The sequence below is a fragment of the Phacochoerus africanus genome, chromosome X (assembly GCF_016906955.1).
Source record: "Phacochoerus africanus isolate WHEZ1 chromosome X, ROS_Pafr_v1, whole genome shotgun sequence".
NCBI classification, from domain to species: domain Eukaryota; kingdom Metazoa; phylum Chordata; class Mammalia; order Artiodactyla; family Suidae; genus Phacochoerus; species Phacochoerus africanus.
Window position 1 is genome coordinate 51,920,592 of NC_062560.1, and position 16,304 is coordinate 51,936,895.

Below are 16,304 nucleotides of genomic sequence, written 5' to 3' on the forward strand. Positions count from 1 at the left end.
CTATGCCAGAGCCATAGCAATGCTAGATCCAAGCTGCATCTGCAACCTACACCGCAGCTCACAGAAACACCAGATCCTTAACCCACTCAACGAGGCCAGGGATTGAAACCACAACCTCATGGTTCCTACCTAGTCATATTTGTCTCTGCTGCACCAGGATGGGAACTCTTGGTTTTTTTTTTTTTTTTTTTGGTTTGTGGTTCCCATAAAATCTTGACAGTATTATGCATATATACAAAATTGTTTTAAGTTGCTTATCTCTTAATTTCAAATGCACTTTAATATCTTGCATTTGTACTTTCCTCTCCTCACAATTGCTGGTTTTGATAAATTTGTGTGTGGATATTTTCCTACATTTACTCTATGTTAGCCTCTTTTGGTGAGGTTTCCCACTCATAATTTCCTTGTTTCTAGTTGTGGCCTTTTCTTTTAAACCTTGATAACTCCTTTAGCAATTGTTGAAAAGGTGGTTTGATGGTTCTGAATTCTTTTAGCTTTTGCTTGTCTGTAAAAGTTTTGGTTTCTCCATCATATCTGAATGAAGGCCTTGCTAGGTACAGTATTCTTTGTTCAAGGTTCCTCTCCATCTTAAATATATCTTGCCACTCCCTTCTTGTTTACAGAGTTTATGCTGAAACAATCAGCTAATATCCTTTTGGGAGTTCCCTTGTATGTTATTTGTTGCTTTTAATATTTTTCATTGTATTTAATTTTATATTTAATTTTACTGAGTTTGATTAATATGTGTCTCACAGTGTTTCTTCTTGGGTTGATCCTATCTATAACCTCTTCAGCTCTTTTCTTTGGCCCGCTCTCTCTTTTCCACTTCTGGGACCCCTATGGTATTAATGTTTGTGTACTTAGTGTTGTCCCAGATGTCTCAGACTGACTTAAATTGTTTTATTCTTTTTTCTTTATTATTTTCTGTGGCAGCGATTTCCACTACTGTCTGCCACCTCACTTATTCATCCTTCTGCCTCAGTTATCCTACACATGACTCCTTCTAGCATGTTTTTCACTTCAGATATTGTACTTTTCATCTTTGTTTGCTTATTCTTTAAGTCTTCTAGCTCTTTACTAAACATTTCCTGGAACTTCTCTATCTGTGCTTTCATTCTTTTTCTGAAATCTTGGATTAATATCATAGTTATGAATATTTTATTCAGGTAAATTTCCAATCTCATCTTTATTTAGTTTTTTTGTGTGTGTTTTGTCTTTTTCCTTTGCCCAAAACAAATTTCTTCATTGTATCGTATTTTCTTACTTTCTGTGTTTGTAGTCCTTTTGATAGCAGGTTTGTAGATTTGGCCACTGGTGCCCAGCCCTGGAGTTCTTGGGTGGTGGTGGCAGCTTACATGTTCCCACAGCATGTGATTGGAGCAGTGGTATCATGCTACCTCTCCTGAAGCTAGATGGCTGCTAGGGATTAGGTCCATGATGGAAGTGGCATGAGTTCATGGATCATGGGAATTCTCCTGGAGCATTGTTCCTACAACCACTTCCTCTGCCAGGAAGCTCAAGAGACCACACTCTGTAGCTCTGAGGGTGGATAGTCTTCCATTTGCCAGGTAGCTCACAGGACTGCTCTCAGTAACTTCAAGGATGGATTCTATTCCCATGGCTCCTCCTTTTGCCAAGCAACTGGATAGACCACTCTCTGTAGCTATAAAGGCAGATGACAGTTCCACAGCCTGTCCTTTTGCCAGGCAGCTAGCAGGACTGTTCCCTGTAGCCCAAGGGTTGACTCTGCTCATATGGGCCCTCCTTTCCCCTGGTGACTTGAGGGACTGCTCTCTGTAGCAACAGCATGAATACTGCTCCCTCAGCCCCCTCCCTTTGTGAGGTGGCTGGAGGGGCCACTCTCTATAGCTGGGGTGAGGGTGCTGGCTTTCCCCCACATTGCCAGGCAGCAGCTGCTTACCCTATAACTCCAAGAACTGAAACAGGCAGTGTCCTACAGCCTGAGAGTGGGTGCAGCAAAGTCATACTGGTGGATCAAACCCCTTCCCTCCAGAATCCCCAAACAATGGTGCCTGGCCTTAAAACTCATCTAGGTTTCCTCAGCTTATACCCTCAAATGTGAACACCTTAGACTCTAGTACATCCAGGCTGTTTCTTCATGGCCGACCCGTTTTTTTCCCAGTTCTCTGCCTGAGTCTGATATCCAAAGTCTAAGTTTTAGTTCCCAACCCCTGCCTGCACTAACAGATGGTTATCTTGGGCTGGGAAGCACAGGGCAGTAGCTCTGACCTTTTGTGAAGGGTGTTTCCATTTTAATTGCTTCAAACCGATTTGCATTGTTATCTTGTACAAGACTCCACCCTGCCCCATTAGGGACATCCCTGAGTGCAGGAAATTTTCTTCTTTCTCAGCTCCCCCCTGGGAGTGCAGGTCCCATCCTGCTTCCTTTCTCATTTTCTTTTTTCCCTTTTCCCCTATCTTTTGTTCTGTCTAATTATATGAAGATTGGCTTGCTCTGTCAAACTATTAAATTAAAAATAGATAAGCAAGGAGGTCCTGCTATACAGCACAGGGAACTATATCCTATCTTTTGGGATAGAACATGATGGAAGATAGTATGATTAAGAAGTATATATTTATTACTGGGTCACTATGCTGTACAGCAGAAATTGGCACAAGGCTGTAAATCAGCAATAGCTTAACAAAATAGTTAATAAAAAATCTTGAAATTTTTCCTAGCATTCAGTAAATTTTCTGTGTGAATCTTTCCACATGTAGATGCACTTTTGACTTTGCGACTGCCAGGTATATTTTATACTATTCAACAGATACTTATCAATCAGAGTGTCTTGTGTGAAGTGAATGACAAAAAGCACTTTCTGGTGGAGGTATGAGTAGTGCTAGTACAAGGTCCTCATATAGACTCTATATCTTGTGGTCTACTGAAGGTTTCTAAAGTTTGTCTTGGTAATGGCATCAGAGTTAGAGTCAGCTTTTGTTCATTGGGAATGACACAGGGACTATAGGTCTGTAGGTGGGATAATCACAATTTAAGGCCCAACATTTTAGATTTTCTTCATGTTGCTAAGGCTCTCATCTCATTATCTCAACTACTTATCCAATGTATTATACTCCTGGATTCAGAGGAACTGGAGGATGAAAGGGACAATGTGAACTTAAGATCCATAATTAAAAGGGCCTCAAACCTTACTGTTAAAACCAGGGGAGTTGCCACAGTTCCAAAGCCCCTACCAGAAATAACAGAAGCATTTTAGCCCTTCAGTTTTCCTCATCAAGTGATGCTCTGTACTGTGAAAACCAGGGTAACTTGTTATGCCTGCTTAGTCTTTGTCCACTTGGAATCCAAGGTATCATCAGTTCATTACTGATATAATGGTGAATCTATTTATGAAGATTGTGCCATTTCCATAGCAATTGTGGTGTAGCTAGTCATAGCTGTTTAGACATGCTCCCACCCAGGGTTTAAAGGGGAAGACACTGAGATAATGTGGCTTGTTCCAGGGTTTCTCCACCTCAAATGTAAATAAACTTCCTGTTCACACCTTCCTTACTGCTACATAGGTTCCAATAATAATTTCCTAGTGGTTTTTTTGAATGATTAAGATCTTAAGGCATTTTATACAAAAGCATATTATTATCCTGCACTGAATATAAATAACAAGGTCATTAGATACAAATTTTCAAATTGGTGTTATTTTACTGTAAATGTAAAAAAACAAACTACTTTATATTCTTCTTGCATCACACTGCAAAATATCCTCATAGTAATCATTATGTATTGCTTTGAAAGATTCTGCTTTTCCCATTGGAGGCTGTTTTAATTTTTTAATAAAAATTTATACATATATCAAAGAAGTAACACATTAACATGATTAAGACATTTTAGGAGTATCCTAATGGCTTGCTTAGCAAGTTAAGGGGCTGGCTCAGGTCACTGCTGTAGTGTGGATTAAATCTCTGTCCCAGGGACTCCCACATGTTGTGGGTGTGGCCATAAAGGACATTTCAATGTTTTAAAAAGCTACCCTCATTTGTGGCTTTTCTCACCTCCTTATTTTTCTCTTCTCTTGGGAACAAGTCTAAGCAAAATCATCCCACTTACTCAGGGAGAAATTTTACTTTTTGTGGTATCGTTTTAGGGTCCCAATTTTTTTTAAGTTATTTTATTAAGGGTTATTTTCCCATGCAAAAACCATTCCCTCCTGAAGAATTCCTATGTTTCCTAGTTATACTTGGATGCCAATATCTGATGACAATTTATATGTTACAACTCCACTACTTCCCCTACTTGAATTTTGACCTGGAAATTACATTGTAACCATTTTCTTTGTTTCATGGAGTGGATCCATGTTCTTGATATTTCACTGTTACTTCCCATCCTCACCCCAACATTTTTCACCTCACTTCTCCCACCTCACATCTCTCTATATACAAAACATAAATTATCTATGAATATAAAGATGTTAAGCCTCCCTACACTTGATTCAACAGATACAAGATTAATAACTATGAAGTGCTTATGTTCCATCTATGTTAACTTTTACCTTAACCTCCGTGTAAATCCGCTTTCTGCAGGCCTTATAATAAATTTAAGTCTGTACTCACTTAACTTTTTAATTTTTTTCCATAAGAGAAGATTTCCTCATATTCAAACAAAAGGCATGCTGTCCATATGTCCCAGCCTGCACAATGGAATCAAGGTCACTCATGAGGTCAAGAAGACAAAATGTGTGAAATCAAGTCTATGCCCGAAAAAAGAGATACATGCTTATTGCTCCTGTAAGAAATTTGATAGAGACATTTATCTTTAAATTGTGGTAAGAGAGGTGGAAACTACATTAGTAGTGCAGAAACATTTAACAAATTCCAAGGTACAAGATATCACACTAGTTTATTTTTCTTTAAATTATGTATGTAAAATTTGTCTCTGAGTTTCCATATATTTTAGTTATTTATGTTATATATTTATTTAATATTGAAGTATAGTTGATTTACAGTATTGTGTTTCAGGTATACAGCAAAGTGACTAAGATATATATATGTGTATATAGTTCAGATTATTATCCATTATAGATTATTATAAGATAGAAAGTATAGTTCTTGAGCTACACAGAAAATCTTTGTTGCTTATCTATTTTATGTATAGTTTGTATCAGGTTAATCCCATTTTTTTTTGTCTTTTCAGGGCCACACCTGCAGCATATGGAGGTTCCCAGGCTAGGGGTCAAATCGGAGCTGTAGCTGCTGGCCTATGCCACAGCCACAGCAACATGGGATCCAAGCTGTGTCTGTGACCTACACTGCAACTCATGGCAATGCCAGAACCTTAACCCACTGGGAAAGGCCAGGGATCGAGCCTGTGCATTCATGGATGCCAGTCAGATTCGCTTCCACTGAGCCACGACAGGAACCCCGTAATCCCAAATTTCTAATTAATCCCTTCTTCAGTAAACATAAATTTGTTTCCTATGGCTGTAAGTCTGTTTCTTTTTTGCACATAGGTTTATTGTGTTATATTTAGATTACACATATAAATGTTATCATATAACATTTGTCTTTCTCTGTTTGACTTAGTATGATAATCTGTATGTCCCCCCATGTTGCTGCAAATGGCATTATTTTATTTTTAAATTGCTAAATAGTATTCACTTTTATATATGAATCACATATTCTTTACTCATTCATTTGTTGATGAGCACTCAGGTTGCTTCCATATCTTGGCTATTGTGAAAATTACTGCTATGAACTTCAAGATGCATAAATCTTGTCAAATTAGAGGGTTTTTTCCCCAACTATACATCCAGGAGTGAAATTGCTGGACCACAAGGTAACTCTACTTTTAGTTTTTTAAAGTAACCTCTATACTCTTTCCCATAGTGGCTACTCCACTTTCTATTCCCAGAAGACAGTACAGGAAGGTACCCATTTTTCCACACACACTCCATTACTTGTAGACTTTAAAATAAAAGACATTCTGAGTGGTGTGAGGTGATTCTCCATTGTAGTTTTAATTTGCATTTCTCTAATCATTAGCAATGTTTAGCATTTTTTCATGTGTTGGTTAGCTATTTCTATATCTTCTTCGTAAAAAAATGTCTATTTAGGTCTTCTGCACATTTTTGTTTGGGTTACTTATTTTTTGATATTGAATTTTATTAACTGTTTTTATATTTTAGATATTAACATCTTTTCACTCACATTGTTTGCAAGTATTTTCTCCAGTTCCATAGGTCGTTTTTTGGTTTTCTCAATGGTTTCCTTTGCTGTGCAAAATTTTTAAGTTGGATTATCTCCTATTTGTTTATTTTTTATTATATTTATTTTGCCTTTGGAGACTGATGTAAGAAATAGAGCAAAAATTTATGTCAGAGAATATTTTATCTATGTTCTCTTCTAGGAATTTTATGTTTTTAGGTATTTAAGCCATTTTGAGTTTATTTTTGTGTTTGATGTGAGAAGGGTTCTAATTTCATTGATTTACATGGAGCTCTCCATTTTTCACACCACTTGTTGAAGAGACTATCTTTTCTCCATTGTACATTTTTGCCTCCTTCATTGTAGATTAATTGGTGTTAGGTGTGTGGATTTATTTCCTGGATCTCTATTTTGTTCCACTGATCAATACATCTTTTTTTGTGCCAATACAATGCTATTTGGATCACTGTGGTTTTGTGTTATTGTCTGAAGTCTGATAAGGTTATACCTCCAGCTTTGTTCTTTTCTCTCATGGTTGATTTTGGCAATTTATGGTCTTTTGTGGTTCCATTTAAATTTTAGGATTATTTGTTAGAGTTCTGTGAAAAATGTCCTACATAATATGATAAGGACTACGTTAAAACTATAGATTGCTTTGAGTAGACATAAGAGCTGGGGATATTTTCCACTTCCATTTTGATTCATCTTCAATTTCTTTTATCGATCTTTTAGAGTTTTCAGCACATAGATCTTTTGCCTCCCTAGTTAAGTTTTTTTCTGTGTATTTTATTTTTTTAACATGATTTTAAACAATATTGATTTTTATTTTATATTTCTGGTACTTCCTTGTTGTGTAAAGAAATGCAACAGATTCCTGTTTATTAATATTGTATCCTGCTACCTTTCTGAATTAATTTATTAGTTCTAATAGTTTTTGTGCGGAGCCTTTAGGGTTTTCTATATAAAGCATCATGTCATATGCAAATAGTGACAATTGTATGTCTTCCTTTCTCCTTTGAATACATTTCTTTTTTTCTTATCTGATTTCTGTGACTAGGACATTCAATACTATGTTAAACAGAAATGGTGAGAGTAGGCATCCTTGATTTGTTCTTTAATATAGGGGGAAGGCTTTCAACTTTTCACCAATGAGTGTTATGTTGGTTGTGACTTTGTCATAAATGGCTTTTATTATGCTCAGGTATGTTTCCTCTAAACTTTGGTGAGAGTTTTTATATGAACAGATGTTGAATTTTGTCAAATGTATTTTTTTTTTGCATCTATTGAGATGATCATGGGGTTTTTGTCTTTACTTTTGCTAATGTGGTATATCACATTGATAAGCCTATGTTTTACCATCCTTGTGACTCTGGAATGAATCCAACTTGATTATGGTGTAAGATCCTTTTTATATATTGCTGGATTCAACTAATATTTTGTTGAAGATTTTTGAATTCATGCTCATTAAATATATTGGCCTGTAGTTTTGTAGTGTCGTTGTCTGGTTTTGTATCAGAGTGGTGGTGGCTTCATAGAATGAATTTGTAAGTGTTCTGTAGTCTATAATATTTTGTAATAGTTGAAGGATAGCTACTAGTTATTCATAGGTTTGGCAGAATTTTCCAATGAAACCTTTGTGTCCTAGACTTTTGTTTTCAGAGAGCTTTTAAATTACAAATTCTATTTCACTTGTATTGAGTAGTATGTTCAAATTTTCTGTTTCTTCTTGACTCAATTTTGACAGGTTGTATATTTCTAGAAAGTTTTCCATTTCTTCTAAGTTGTTAATACTATTCTTTTATTTTTTGGGGGGTATTTTTGTGGTATTGGTTGTTATTTCTCCTCTTTCGCTTCTTATTTTGTTTATTTGGGTACTCCCACTTTTATTCTGGATGAGCCTGATCTAAAGTTTGTCAATTTTATCTTTTCAAAAAAAACCAGCTCTTTCGGTTATTAATTAATCCTAACTCATCTATTGCATCATTTATTTTGCTTTTTTGATATTTATTTCCCTTCTGATTTTTATTATTAGTTTCCTTCTGCTGACTTGGGTTTTGTATGTTGGGTTTTATTCTAATATTTTAAGTGATAGTTTTGATTGCTTGTTTGAGATTTTCCATGTTTCTTTTTTTGTTTGTTTGTTTGTTTATATTTTTATTTATTTTATTTTATTTTTTTAACTTACTCAAATGAATTTATCTCATCTGTAGTTGTATAAGGATCATAACAATCTGATTTTACAGGATTTCCATCCCACAGCCCAAGCACATCCCCCCACCCCCCAAACCATAAGACCATAAGTTTTTCAATGTCTGTGAGTCAGCATCTGTTCTGCAAAGAAATTCCGTCTGTACTTTTTTCAGATTCCACATGTCAGTGGAAGCATTTGATGTTGGTGTCTCATTGTATGGCTGATTTCACTAGCATAATAGTTTCTAGGTCCATCCATGTTGCTAAGAATGCTGGTATTTCATTCTTTTTAATGGCTGAGTCATATTCCATTGTGTATATGTACCACTTCTTATTGATCCATTCCTCTGTGAGTGGACATTTAGATTGTTTCCATGTTTTGGCTATTGTAAATAGTGTTGCAATGAACATTGGAGTACATGTGTCTTTGCAAGTCATGGTTTTCTCTGGATAGATGCCCAGGAGTGGGATTGCTGGATCAAATGGTAGTTCTATTTGTAGTTTTCTGATGCATCTCCCTACTGATTTCCACACTGGTTGCACCAATTTACAATCTCACCAACAGTGTACTAGAGTTCTTTTTTCTCCACACCCTCTCCAGCACTTATTGTTTGTAGACTTTTTGCTGATGGCCATTCTGGCTGGTGTAAGGTGGTACCTCCGAGTGGTTTTGATTTGCATTTCTCTAATAATGAGTGATGTTGAACATCTTTTCATGTGTTTTTCCTTGTTTCTTGAGCAATTCCCTCTTAGAACTGCTTTTGCAGTATCCTATAGATTTTGTAAGTTTGTGTTTTCATTTTCATTTGTTTTGAGATATTTTCTCATTTCTTCTTTGATATCATCATTGCCCTATTGGATTTTTAGTAGCATGCTGTTTAATCCCCATTTGTTTGTTTTTTTTTTTTCCCATTTTTCATTCAGTGGTTGATTTCTAGTTTTATACCATTTTGGTCAGAAATGATGCTTGAAATAATTTCTATCCTCTTAAATTTTTTGAGGCTTGTTTTGTGACCTAGTATGTGTTCCATGACCTAGAGAGTGTTCCATGTGTACTTGAAAAGAGTTTATTCTGGTTTTATTGAATCTAATGTCCTGTAAATATCAATTAATCCTAACTCATCTATTGCATCATTTAGAATCACTGGTGTTTTTTTGGTTTTCTATATGGTTCTGGAGACTGGAGTGCTGAAGTTGCAGAAATTAAGGTGGTTGTGCTGCCACCCAGAACCTGGGCTGCATCTTTGGTACAACCCTTCTGGACTCTGTCCATTCCAGATTTGATGCTAAGCTTCAACATGGGGTGGGCAAAGCAGAGGCCTCCTGCCAGGAAAAAAATATTTGTGTACTCTCCCCAAGGGCTGTCCACCTGAGATATGCTTTTCTGTTGCACCACCCAGTGCACATTCTAACAAAGTTTGTCATGGCCCACCATGCCCCAGCCATGTGCATGCAGAGTTCCATTTTAGCCTAGAGAAAATCCTAGCCCCCCCACCAACCTGGGCTGTTTATGTACAGCTAAACTGAATTGTCTCCCAGGGTAAGTCTGCCTAGGATTCAGTGCTCAGTTGCTGAGTGTATTTGTAGACCTCTCTGGTGGTTACTTCAGAGTGGCAAGGGTGGCAAGGCAGCAGCCACCAACACCAGTCTTTCATGGCCTACATCTCTATCTGTGCTGGTGAATTTCCCATCAGGCAAGGGGCTTCCCAGGGCAAGGTTCTGCCCAGTGGATCTTCTCTCTTTTATAAATCCCTTTTTGGGTGCAAGTCACATCCTGATTCCTTTTTTCCCCTGCCCTACCCAGTAACATGGGGATAGATCTTTCTTGTAGCTTTGGTAGTATAGAAGATAATCTGCCCTTTTCCAGTTTGTTTTCTGTACGAATTGTTCCATGTGTAGACATATTTTTAATGCACTTGTAGAGGGGATAGATGAGCTCCACAACCTCCTACTCCACCATCTTGATCTCACACTCTGAGTTTCCATCTTGCCAAGCTTATTGAAAATTCAAGTCCTGTCATTATGAATGCTTCTTGCCCACATTTAATCAACTTCCACAATTATGTAAGATTTCTGTAGGTTTTATACAGAGCAAAACAGTATAAACACAATTCCATTCATTGTTTCAGACTTTTATTAGTAATATGCTATCAAAAGCCTGTACAATATTTTTATTCTGGAATTCTGTCTAATATTTGGACATAAAAATTTATGGGACTGGAGCTTTGGTTCCAGGGTACAACCTCCTCAGACAAAGTGGTTGTCAATCTTCCTGAAAGTTTTATGAACCACATGTCCCTCACTACTAATTGCACAAGGAGATGATTATTTTCTTTTATTCTTGGGGAAATCCTACTATCTCTTTAAGACTTTTGGCTCTCCCATGAAAGCCATTTCCTCTCTCTTCTTCCTGTGTATGACAACTGGTTTAATATCCATAGTAACTTTGAACTTTCATAAAAGCCAAGGAGAAATTCATCCCCTAACAATTTCTGACTTCTCTGTTATAAACACATCTAAGGCAAAAGAACACTAACAAAAAATTATCTGAATCATGGTAGAAAAATTACATAAAAGAGAACACAGCTGGTTTTCATTTTTTCCAATTCTTTTCTATCAGTAGAAACAAAACACTAATTAATGTTGCAGTAAATACTACATTATACTTTTAGTTAGCATATAGTGTGTATGATAATTTGAACCTACAAATGTACAAGCTTTTGTATGGAATTTCAGTAGACTAACATTGACAGAGGCACAACTCTTTGCATCTCATCAGCAAATAGAAACTACACCTTAGCCATAAATTTATCTCCTAACATTTCTGCTTTAACAAGGAATGTACCATGAGAATTCACACTAAATAAGTAAATAATCAGAGGTCAATGATACAAGTATACATATTTCAGAAAAGCTGAATAGTAGGTACTGATCTTACAGAGGCTAAAACAGGGGCTATGTTTTTGAGGAAAGAAAAAAAGAGACAAATCTAATGTTTACTGATTCCTATTATATATGAGGTGTTTTGCTGAATATCATTTCAGCCATAAAACTAATCTAATATTGTAGTTACTGCTATAATCTCTTTTTTACAGATAAAAAAAATAACAATAGAGAACATATGTGACTTGAACACAGATAGTAAGTACACAGATAGTAAGTACACAGATAGTAAGTAGCAGGGCCAGGAGACAGTTGCTGGTGTATTATTCTCTTGAACCACAACTTTCCTCACAAGATACATCCATAGTGTATCCTTGTTTCCTCTGTCCCACTTTCCCTTTTTCATTCAGGAAAGTTTTGTCGATTTTGAGTATTTTAGATTCATATCATATCTTCTCTGCACATTGTAACTATTATATACATTTATTTTATTTTCCTTTTCCTTTATTTCAGAAGCTATCTCAGGAATAAAAATAACACTGGATTTCCACTGAATTAAACAGCTATTTTTTAGATCAATGATAAAAATTGAGCATGTCATATGTAATAATTTCTGTTCAGGAAGAATCTTTTATTTAATTCCTCCTGAACTGTACTTTTTCCCAGGAATAGAGAATTGAAATAGGCTTAGCATATCAGTATGATTCTTTTCTGGCCCATGGTAATTAATTCAGGGTCATGTAATTCATGTCACTTAAGCTACCCCAACTGGATCAAATTTTAGGAATTCGCTCGAGGATGTGCTAAAAAGATTATTTCTTGAGCGACATATGAGCTAAACATACAGCCCTGAAAAGTGCTTGTATCTATTTTGAGATCATAAATACTGCCAACATTAGAATGAAGAAGATACCATGGACAACATATTAGATGCCTGATAAACTACCAAAAGAATCCCCAGCTAAGTTGTTTCTCTTATTGCTTATGAATTTGGAGTAAAATTTTCAGTGTAAATATATCTTAGAAATTTCAATTTTAATAGTTTTGGATAAATACCCAGAAATTAGATTCTTAGATCATACGATACTTATGCTTTTATTGTATATGTTTTATTTTATTATTTCTTCTTTTTTTCTTTTTTTTAATTTTCCCACTCTACAGCAAGGGGATCAAGTTATCCTTACATGTATACATTACAATTACATTTTTTTCCCCACCCTTTCTTCTGTTGCAACATGAGTATCTAGACATAGTTCTCAATGCTACTCAGCAGGATCTCCTTGGAAATCTATTCTAAGTTGGTCTGATAAGCCCAAGCTCCCGATCCCTCCCACTCCCTCCCCCTCCCATCAGGCAGCCACAAGTCTCTTCTCCAAGTCCATGATTGTCTTTTCTGAGGAGATGTTCATTTGTGCTAGATATTACATTCCAGGTATAAGTGATATCATATGGTATTTGTCTTTGTCTTTCTGGCTCATTTCACTTAGGATGAGATTCTCTAGTTCCATCCATGTTGCTGCAAATGGCATTATGTCATTATTTTTGATGGCTGAGTAGTATTCCATTGTGTATATATACCACTTCTTCCGAATCCAATCCTCTGTAGATGGACATTTGGGTTGTTTCCATGTCCTGGCTATTGTGAATAGTGCTGCAATGAACATGCAGGTGCACGTGTCTCTTTTAAGTAGAGTTTTGTCCGGATAGATGTCCAAGAGTGGGATTGCGGGGTCATATGGAAGTTCTATGTGTAGATTTCTGAGGTATCTCCAAACTGTTCTCCATAGTGGCTGTACCAGTTGACATTCCCACCAGCAGTGCAGGAGGGTTCCCTTTTCTCCACACCCCCTCCAGCACTTGTTATTTGTGGATTTATTAATGATGGCCATTCTGACTGGTGTGAGGTGGTATCTCATGGGAGTTTTGATTTGCATTTCTCTTATAATCAGCGATGTGGACCATTTTTTCATGTGTTTGCTGGCCATGTGTATATCTTCTTTGGAGAAATGTCTATTCAAGTCTTTTGCCCATTTTTCCATGGATTGATTCGCTTTTTTGCTGTTGGGTTGTATAAGTTGTTTATATGTTCTAGAGATTAAGCCCTTGTCGGTTGCATCATTTGAAACTATATTCTCCCATTCTGGAAGTTGTCCTTTTGTTTTCTTTTGGGTTTCCTTGGCTGTGCAAAAGCTTTTCAGTTTGATGAGGTCCCATGGGTTTATTTTTGCTCTAATTTCGATTGCTTTGGGAGACTGACCTGAGAACATATTCATGCTGTGGATGTCAGAGAGTGTTTTGCCTATGTTTTCTTCTAGGAGTTTGATGGTGTCCTGTCGTACATTTAAGTCTTTCAGCCATTTGGAGTTTCTTTTTGTGCATGGTGTGAGGGTGTGTTCTAGTTTCATTGCTTTGCATGCAGCTGTCCAGGTTTGCCAGCAATGCTTGCTGAATAGACCTTCTTTTTCCCATTTTATGTTCTTGCCTCCCTTGTCAAAGACTAATTGACCATAGGTGTCAGGGTTTATTTCCATTTTCTCGCTTCTGTTCCATTGGTCTGTCTGTCTGTTTTGATACCAGTACCACACTGTTTTGATGACTGTGGCTTTGTAGTATTTCCGGAAGTCTGGGAGAGTGATGCCTCCTGCTTGGTTTTTGTTTCTCGGGATTGCTTTGGCGATTCTGGGTCTTTTGTGGTTCCATATAAATGTTTGGATTGTTTGTTCTAGTTCTGTGAAAAATGTCATGGGTAATTGGATAGGGATTGCATTGACTCTGTAGATTGCTTTGGGTAGTATGGCCATTTCTACAATATTGATTTTCCCAATCCAGGAACATGGAATATCTTTCCATTTCTTTACATCTTCTTTGATTTCATTGCTTTAACCTGTATAGTTCTCGGCATATAGGTCCTTTACCTCCTTGGTCAGGTGTATTCCGAGGTATTTGATTTGGTGAGGTGCAATTTTAAAAGGTATCGTATTTCTGTATTCCTTTTCTAATAGTTCATTGCTGGTATACAGAAATGCAACTGACTTCTGAATGTTCATCTTATATCCTGCTACTTTGCTGAATTTATGAATCAGTTCAAGTAGTTTTGGGGTTGAGTCCTTAGGGTTTTCTATGTATAGTATCATGTCATCTGCATACAGTGACAGTTTGATCTCTTCTCTTCCTATATGGATGCCTTTTATTTCTTTTGTTTGTCTGATTGCTGTGGCTAGGACTTCCAAAAGTATGTTGAAGAGCAGTGGCGAGAGTGGGCATCCCTGTCTTGTTCCAGATTTGAGTGAGAAGGCTTTCAGTTTTTCCCCATTGAGTATTATATTTGCTGTGGGTTTATCATAGATGGCTTTGATTATACTCAGGAATGTTCCCTCTATACACACTTTGGTGAGGGTCTTGATCATGAATGGATGTTGGACTTTGTCAAATGCTTTTTCTGCGTCTATTGAGATGACCATATGATTTTTGAGTTTTCTTTTGTTAATGTGGTGTATGATGCTGATTGATTTGTGTATGTTGAACCATCCTTGTGAACGTGGGATGAACCCAACCTGGTCATGGTGTCTAATTTTTTTGGTATGTTGTTGGATTCGTTTGGCTAAGATTTTGTTGAGAATTTTTGCATCTATATTCATCCATGATATTGGGCGATAGTTTTCTTTTTTGGTGGTATCTCTGTCTGGTTTTGGAATGAGGGTGATGGTGGCATCATAGAATGTCTTTGGGAGTATTCCTTCTTCTTCCACCGTTTGAAAGATTTTGAGGAGGATGGGCACCAATTCTTCTTTATATGTTTGATAGAATTTGCCTGTGAAGCCATCTGGTCGTGGACTTTTATTTGTGGGGAGTGATTTTATGACCTCTTCAATTTCATTTCTAGTGATGGGTCTGTTCAGTTGGTCTGTTTCTTCTTGATTCAGTTTTGGCAGGCTGTAAGATTCTAGAAAATTGTCCATTTCTTCCAGATTGTCCAACTTGTTGCCATATAGTTGTTCATAGTATTCCCTTATGGGTTTTTGTATTTCTGCTGTGTCTGTTGTGATTTCTCCTTTTTCATTTATAATTTTGGTTATTTGGGTTCTTTCTCTCCTCTTTTTAGTGAGTCTGGCCAGGGGGTTGTCAATTTTGTTCACCTTTTCAAAGAACCAGCTCTTGGTTTTATTAATTTTCTCTATTGTTTTTTGAGTCTCTATTTTATTGATTTCTTCTTTGATCTTTATAATTTCCTTCCTTCTGCTGACGTTAGGACTTTTTTGGTCTTCTTTTTCTAATTCATTTAGGTGGAGGGTTAAGTTCTCCATTTCGGATCTTTCTTCTTTTTTGAGAAAGGCCTGTATTGCTATAAATTTCCCTCTGAGCACTGCTTTCACAGCATCCCATAGATTTTGAGCGGTTGTGTCTTCATTATCATTTGTTTCAAAGTAGTTTTTAATTTTCTTCTTGATTTCCTCATTGACCCATTGGTTTTTTCGTAGCATGTTGTTTAGTCTCCATGTAGTAGGTTTTTTCTCTTTCCTTTTCTCATGGTTGGTTTCTAATTTCATGGCATTGTGGTCAGAGAAGATACTTGAGATAATTTCTATGCTCCTAAATTTATTGAGATTAGCTTTGTGTCCCAATATGGGGTCGATTCTTGAGAATGTTCCATGAGCATTTGAGAAGAATGTGTAGTCTGCTTTTTTTGGATGTAGTGTCCTGAAGTTATCAATGAAGTCTAACTTTTCTATTGTTTCCTTTAGGATCTCTGTTGCTTTATTGGTTTTCTGCCTAGAGGATCTGTCCATTGATGTGAGGGTGGTATTAAGGTCTCCTACTATGATTGTATTCTCATCAATATCTCCCTTTATGTTTGTTAATATTTGTTGTATGTGTCTGGGTGCTCCTGTATTTGGGGCACATATGTTGACGATAGTAACATCCTCTCCTTGGATGGATCCCTTAATCATTAAGTAGTGTCCTTCTTTGTCTTTCTTTAGGTCTTTTGTTTTAAAGTCTATTTTGTCTGATATGAGCGTTGCGACTCCTGCTTTTCTGTCATGTCTATTGGCGTG

The 16,304-nt window shown here is 36.7% G+C and overlaps 1 protein-coding gene across 1 annotated transcript in view; it reads left to right on the forward strand.

Moving 5' to 3' along the window:
• The first annotated feature begins 1,807 nt into the window (after positions 1-1,807).
• FAAH2 (fatty acid amide hydrolase 2) overlaps positions 1,808-16,304 on the forward strand; it is a 269,155-nt gene continuing 254,658 nt past the window's right edge. Inside the window, exons 1-2 of the mRNA XM_047764203.1 lie at positions 1,808-1,967; positions 2,740-2,849. Coding sequence (XP_047620159.1) covers positions 1,808-1,967; positions 2,740-2,849 — 270 coding nt within the window. The remainder of the gene's footprint in view (positions 1,968-2,739; positions 2,850-16,304) is intronic.